Source organism: Sinocyclocheilus rhinocerous, unplaced genomic scaffold (genome assembly GCF_001515625.1).
Source record: "Sinocyclocheilus rhinocerous isolate Xijiao unplaced genomic scaffold, SAMN03320098_v1.1 scaffold138, whole genome shotgun sequence".
Taxonomy (NCBI): Eukaryota; Metazoa; Chordata; class Actinopteri; order Cypriniformes; family Cyprinidae; genus Sinocyclocheilus; species Sinocyclocheilus rhinocerous.
Window position 1 is genome coordinate 515298 of NW_015635519.1, and position 8088 is coordinate 523385.

Genomic DNA, 8088 nt, shown 5'->3' on the forward strand with positions numbered 1-8088 from the left:
GCAACGCAATGCGTAAAAAGACAGTATAAGTCATTATAATCCGTAATTATGTCCCCACTGGATGCAACGAATGCCTCGTTTATAATGGGCTTTCATGTTTTTGAATCATCGCTCCGGCCTGACAGGGCATCATCACAATATGGCAAGGGGCGTAACATTTTCGTCACGCGCTTGATGTATTCGGCCAATCATAACGCACTGGATAGCTGGCCAATCAGCGTACACCTCGCTTTTCAGAACGATGAGCTTTGTAAAAATTGACGCGTTTCAAAAAGGCGGGGCATAGAGGAGAAACAATAATGTACAGTATGTGGAAAATAATGTGTTTTTTTAACCTTAAACCGCATAAACACATTGCATTACACCAAATACACAACATAATGTTCTTTTTAGCAGCATCATATGACCCCTTTAAACAGCAAAAAACAAAACAAAAAAAACCTAAATTAAGAAAATACTGCTTTTAGTTTTTGATGCAATTATTCATACTAATTAAGTGGCTAATACAACTTAAGTAAGTGGCTTTTCCCTGTCAGTACTGTTGTTTAATTAATACTATGACATATTCAAGACAGCAGCAGGTCTCTTAGGCTGAATGTGTACTGCAAGACCTGATACATCGGTCCAATATGGTGCACTTGTCCTGCATCTTATGTTCACAAATCAACTGTGTTTACATTATTACCTCACCAGGTGGGCATTTTGACAGAATTACCTCAAATGCTTTTCACATGCTCACAAATACACACTCACATGTTCGACAGAGGACGATTCTGACTGCACTGGTACAGCATTAGCTTGCTACTACCAATACTGCAGATACTGGTATTGTTAATTTTTTTGTTTGTTTGCTTGTTTTTTCATTTTAGCTTTGTGTTGTCCCAACACAGTGTTTGTAGTGCCTGATCAGAAAGTCATCTGCACAGAATAAAAATAACAAGTAACGGTATGCAAACAGAAATTAAAATGTTATGAAATTAAAAATAGAAATGCTATATGTCTAGTCTTTGGTGATGTTTTAATTCTATTCTGGTGGCATACAGAGCTAAAATTATGAAAATTGTGTCAGTGTCCAAATATATATAAATGTGTGTGCGTGCGTGTGTGTGCAGTGCGTGCGTGTGCAGTGCGTGCGTGTGTGTATGTGTGTGTATATATATATATATATATATATATGTACACTTGTGTATGTGTTTTATATTTACATTATTTGTTATTTAGCATACACTTTTATCCAAAGCAACTTACAAATGAGGACAATAGAAGCAATCAAAACCAACAAAAGAGCAATAATATGCAAGTGCTATATTAGTATATTATTATAGTGTTATATTTCAATTTCACAAAGAAATGTGCAGCATTTTGTCCAAGCAATAATAAAAGGACACATTTAATATATAATTTGTCTTAAATCTCATTTTGTAAAAAAAAAATATCAATAAAAAATCGTGAATCGAATCGAATCGAATCGTGAATCGAATCGAATCGTGAGTTGAGTGAATCGTTACATCCCTATTAAAGAGTGATTCATCTGGAATGCATCTGTTCCTGATGAAAACATGCAGATTAATAAATAGACATCTTCACCATGTACATGTCCTTTCTGTATGACCTCTTTAGTAAACATCAGAGAATCACCTATGATGATGCACAATAAATCACCATCGTGACGGTTTGCCCTCGGGGTGATGGGGGGCAGGTGTGAATGAGCAGAGGAGATGGGGTTTAGCTAATCAATTTAAAAACAAACAGTCAAAACCTATTTTTATCTGTACAGTGTTCTATATTCCTCTCTGTCTGCCTCTTTTAATTATTCCTTCATTTCCTTGTTTGCCGGTGCTCTGATTAACAAAATAATTTTTTGTTGACACATCTGAATAACTGAGAGAAAACAAACAGACTGTCATACTATCTCCGTATCGACGGCATTGTCTGACTTATGGAACCAATCAGCTTGTTGTAAAATAAGTTATTGGGGTGAAGTTATGCTGCGTTTATATTTACTGGTTTATATTTTTTAATCTATCCATTAAATCATTATCTTTTGGATAATTTAGAAGAAATAACAAACAGAAACGTGCAGAAGTTTTAGAAAATTTGTTGCGAGTAAATCTTTTGCATATGACGACTAAATTTCACCCTTGCGGCTAAATATTGTCTGCTGTTAGCCATTGGCTAATACACTGGCAGATTTCACTCTCCAGTGACTGAATTAGAATAAGTTCAGCAAATATATTATCACTGCAGTGCATGTTGTGTCCTATGATAGCTTTAGTTCACCTAAGTCTATCAGAATTTAGCATCTTTTATATTAACATTAGTAGTAGAATTATTGTTGAATGACACTGAATGACCAATTATTTCTCAAGCATTATTGTATATATAAATTATATGGTCACACTTTATTTTAAGGTCCAATTCTCGCTATTAACAAACCATTCTACGTCTTTTGCCTCAATAAACTACTAATTTGCTACTCACTAATAGTTAGGAAGGTAGTTGTTAAAGGGTTAGTTCACCCAAAAATAAAAATTCAGTCATTAATTACTCACCCTCATGTTGTTCCAAACCCGTAAGACCTTCGATCATCTTCGGAACACAAGATACTTTTGATATCTTTTTGAAATCTGAGAGCTCTCTGACCCTGCATAGACAGCAACACAACTGAAATGTTCCCAGACCCATAAATGTAGTAAGGACATCGATAAAACAGTCCATGTGACATCAGTGGCTCAACGTCAATTTTGCAAAGCTACGAGAAGCTACTTTTTGTGCGCAAAGAAAACAAAATTAACAATTTATTCAACAATTCTAAAAAGTAAAAAGTATATCATTTTGTATTTTTCTTAGAAAATGACCGATTGTTTCACTAGATAAGACCCTTATTCCTTGGCAGGGATCACGTAGAACCCTTTGAAGCTGCACTGAAACTGCAATTTGGACCTTTTCACCATTGGCCACCACTGAAGTCCACTATATGGAGAAAAATCCTGGAATGTTTTCCTCAAAAACCTTAAATTCTTTTCGACTGAAGAAAGAAAGACATGAACATCCTGGATGACATGGGGTTGAGTACATTTTCAGGAAATTTTCATTCTGGAAGTGAACTGCTCCTTTAAGGACAAAAACCTGACAAATGTCTTGAAGTACATTACCTGAAAAATACCTTGAGGTGCAGTAAGGTAACTGTAGCATAAGCAGAATAATTGAACCAGTTTTAGTATGAACAGCCAAACACATAGCCTTTATGCTCCATTTGATAGTGAGTCCATGTGAAGTGCATTGAGTCCAATCGTGAGAAAAAGATCACCCCGGGACAGGATTTAACCAGGGTTTAGATGAGGTTAATCCCAACCAGGTGAACTACACCTCTGACGCTGTTTTTTTATCATAAATTTTACGGAATTTTTTTTACAGTGTGTTCATGAGAGAAGTAGTGACGTGCAACTGTGAACCAACGATTATTTTGTGTCAGATCATTCCAATAAAACAGCTGATCTGTTACAAAAAATGATCAGAACAATTCAGTTAAGAATTAAAGTGATTCAATGTCTCTGTGCTCAGTGGTTAACTGCTATCTAGAAGTTATCAAAATCAGAATCTGCTCTTCACAAATCTATTTTTGACTCTTAAAAAATGAAATATAGCACAAGAGAGTTAAACAAAAAAACAAATAATCACACCATGTTCTCAATTATCATTTAAAATCACATGAGCAATATGACCTCTATAAAAGAGGAATGTGATTATTGTGTGTGTGATTTAGAAAGAAAGTGAGATGGGGGAGTGAGAGGGAACTTTACAAAGCATTTGTAAATCGGTTCACAGCCAAACGGAGATTATGGAATTAACCCTCAGCTTTCACTTTAGAAGTCACTACTCTTTCCTCACTCCACTTGTCCTCTCAAGGATATTTTTTATCAAACACGTTGATCACAATCACAACTTCATACAGACAAAGAGGTCAGAGATTCATTCAAAGTGATTCGATTTTACCATAAACCTCTGTATCCTGATCATTTTTAATGTCCAAACCCCCTATTACACTGGTCTCTGGTACAGCCCTGTGGCTATTCATAAACTCATAAAACAGAGACACACTATAATCTCCCCCTCATTCTAGACAGGACACGTGGCTGTTTGTGTGAGAGCTTGAAGATTACAGAATCAATTAAATGAACTTCTTCATCTGTATGACATTCACATCTCAGCTGACTACATTCTGTGAGAGACATTTATGTAATGGGAAAAGTCCAACCATTACACTTCACAAAAATGTTTTTAAAATGTCCATGTTGCTCTTTTCCATGCAATCATAATGGATATGATTTACATGAACAAGCTCAAACATATCATAAGAGTAATCCATAAAACTTGTATAGCATATGTTGTCTGTATAAAACAATACTGTGAACAATATATACGTATGAGTCAAAATCTGCTAAGATGCAATAATGGAACAACAGTTCCAGTTCCAAAAAAAAAAGTATTTTTCACTACTGTTTAACACAGGAATTGCATTTTCATGGGTTTAAATAGAAGATTTTTGTAACAAGACATGACAAAAACAACTGCATCAAGGCCACTCTTTTCCTTTTAAAAAAATTAACTTGATTTTAAAAGGTCAAAATTTGTGACAGCTGAATGCAACATTTTTGACCAGCCAAATATATCAGTATCTGAGTAACGTGATTTAATTTAGCCACGATATAAACTTCAATCCATAAAATAAGTACAATGAACTACGCAAAACATTTTAAACATCTCTGGCACATTTCATAATTACCCAAAAATCAATCATAGTTCACCCCTTATGCACATTGTTACGTCCGTCAAAAGCTTTGCCTGGCTGTCAGTTGTAATATTACAACTAAAAACATCAACATAACATATTCATGGACATCAATTACTTTACTGAATACTTGACAGCTACATCATACATAATGATTACCTTATGATTCATTTGTTTTCAAATCTGCATCATTTAAATATTACAACACTGATGTCTGTCAAAAAATAACATGCACAAAAAATGGTAGTATTTACGAGAAGCAGAGGTCCAGGAAGTACACGCAATACCCATATACTACCTAAAATTAAGCGTTAGCTTAGTTCTGGCAGGTCACGTGAGTCAAGCTTGCATCAGCTGATTCTCAGCTGATCACATCTACCTATAGGAATACAACACCTATCGCGGCATTCCTATATAAGCTGTATTCAGTATTATTCAGCAGCTTTTCTGTTTGCTCAGGAGCAAATTACCCTCCTCCATCCCCAGCTCCTCCTTTCGCCACAGTCAGGACTTGGCTTTCTGATATTCCTTGCTAATCAGACTCCTTTATCTTGAATAAAGTGTTACACTTAAATATCATTAAGTACATTAATGATATCTGCCTTGTTCTGTTCTGTTAACCCTAGGGGGGTTATTATTGCTGCTCCCCCTGCTCATTCATGACAGGCTGCATGGATGGGCAGGGAGTTTTTTGCCCAGAACAGAACCATACCGCCAAACCAAACTTTATGCTAAGTATCTATAATTTTGACGATAGTGGTCCTGACAGAACTACTGTTTTGACTACATCAACGCTTTCCAAGAAGGAGAAAATGGCGGCCTGAGCAGATTCAACATGTCTGTCAGAGATGATAATGTACCTAATGCATAACACACGACTATAAATTTGTTCTTCACTTGCTGAAATTGAATTGGAATGATCAGGGAACTGACGGGAAAAAAAAAATCGCACTGCATGCTAAAGAGAATAAACACCAAAACTTTACTGTGTTAGTGAACATTGTTGTATGCTATGTTTTGACAGACTAAAATGTAGTTTTAAATACTGCAGTCTAAATACTGAACTATATTTAAGATACTATTTTATGGTCTTTTTGTGCCCTTTCACTTTCATGGAGGAAAAAACATTGAACATTCTATTTGGACATTCTGCTAAACGTCTTCGTTGTGGGTGAACTATCCTTTTAAATGTTGCATGATGCCCTGGGCTTTGACCTCCCAGTTTAAAGGAGAAAACAAAGAAAAAGGGAGAGGGAAAGAGTAGAACAGACCATCACATGACAGACGCTCATGTGAAAATCTGCTGCCTGCTGTTTCCCAGAGTCTCCCTTCACCAGCAATCCCTTCACCCACCAGATTGTTACTACTGACCGGCTCTCAAATACGCTTGCCAAAAATGTCTGAAATCCCACAAAATCTGTTTGCTTGAAAAATAACTACGCTGCACTTGTTTACAGTTACTCCAAGCATTCCAAAGCCAGGTTACCCAGGATTCTCTGGGGCACAGAACAGTGTTAACACATATCCTGATGAATTACCACAGCCAAAACAGGATCTCATCCAAACGTAATGACGCAAGATTAAATTTTGTCAAAATAAATGGAGACGCGATGTTCACATGGACAATAAAATCCTAAGATATGAGATCACGGACCATTTCCGATAGGCCACTGAGCAGAGTGTCTTCTTATAAGCATTATTGTTGCATGATTAAATCTTTATCAGTTTCACACTTATGTATACTGCATGACCACTACAGAAAATGGAACGATTGACAACAAAACAACATACGTTTATCTATACATTTCAGTAAAAAATTAGGATAAAAAAATATTGACTAAATCAGTAAAAAATATTGGTTTCCAATAATCTAACAACTTAATGTTCTAATGCAGAGTTTTTCAAAATATTGATGACCCAAAAATATAGTATTTACATTACATTATATTTGTGGAAAAATAGTGAGCATATTATTAGACAACAATGTCAAATTCAACAAATGTTTACATATTATTATTGCTATTATTATTATTTTCTAATTATTTAATATATTCTGTACATATGTAATAGAAACATACAAAGTAACTACTAAACTGAAGCTGTGAGAATTTTTTTAACATTTACAGCCATAATAACCAGCTTGATTATTATCTTGATTTAAGTCCGTTCACACCAGAATTGATATAACGGAATGATAAATGATTATCTTTTACATGAGTCTTTTTCTGCAACAACAGGAAAATAGTCAGAAAACTAAGTATAACATAATATTCCAATTAAAAAAAGTTAGACAACCAATCTTTCTCTAGCCAATTTAGCTTGTCTCCAAATAAAAAAATTAAAAAAAGATCACCAACTGAGAAGTACCACAGTGATTACTGAAATTACATATGCTCAAAACAGGCAAAAGAGTATTAGTTTCAGTACTTACTTTAACAAACATAAAATCCAGCTCCTGGTTCATGTTTAAAGCACAACCTTCTCTATTTCATACTGAAGACAAGAAAAATGATGTCTGTCCTACTTCTGCCAGCGCTGGGAAACACGTTAGGGATCGCTCAATGCATCTGATTGGATCCCTGATCCCAGGCGGATATATATTGATAACTGCGTCTGGGAGACGGTCTTCCGAGTGGCTGATGCTCGAGTCAGCAGAGAGAACTGTTTGTCTGTATCCTCAGCTGTTCTCAGAACAGCCAAACCCTCTAGTGTCACATGAGCAAGAACAGAACCTTTTTTTAAATTGCATCATTCTGCAAAACTGTGGGACAGTCAGTGGACAGAGAGACAAGTTTCAAACTGGCATGTAAACATAACAGATGCCACATGCAGATGCATCAGTAAATGGCTGAGCTTATTTCATTTACCCCTATACAGAACTTATTTACTTCCTACTAGTAATGCAACACACATGTTGGCAATCAATGGATTTTGTCTGTCGTTCTTCAAACATTATAGTAGACATATTTTGGTTTACAAACTGTATTGTTTCATCAGTTAGTCACGTTAGCACTCGGCTAACGTAGCCACCATTATTGTTTTAAGTGTCCACAGTTTAGCAGCTAAACTTTAGCTGTGGGCACAATTAGCTTGCATAAGTGTTTTTGTATTTTATGTCATTATTATAAGAACGGATTGGAGCACTATATTATTGTTCTATGTAAAGGTGCTTTGTCAATGGTAGCACTCGCTAACTTGCTCAAGGACTCCTCTCTGTGCCAATCACAGCAGGCTTGGCCAGCTGACCAATCAGAGCAGAGTAGGCTTATGGAAGGGAGGGGTTTGCTCCGAACTAG

General features: G+C 35.8%; 1 protein-coding gene across 2 annotated transcripts in view; it reads right to left on the reverse strand.

The window, feature by feature from the left end:
* LOC107746947 (unconventional myosin-Va-like) overlaps positions 1 to 7294 on the reverse strand; it is an 85544-nt gene extending 78250 nt beyond the window's left edge. For both annotated transcript variants that reach the window (XM_016561305.1, XM_016561304.1), the window contains exon 1: positions 7224 to 7294. In XM_016561305.1, coding sequence (XP_016416791.1) covers positions 7224 to 7256 — 33 coding nt within the window. In that variant the 5' untranslated portion in view covers positions 7257 to 7294. The remainder of the gene's footprint in view (positions 1 to 7223) is intronic.
* Between the last annotated feature and the right edge of the window lie 794 nt (positions 7295 to 8088).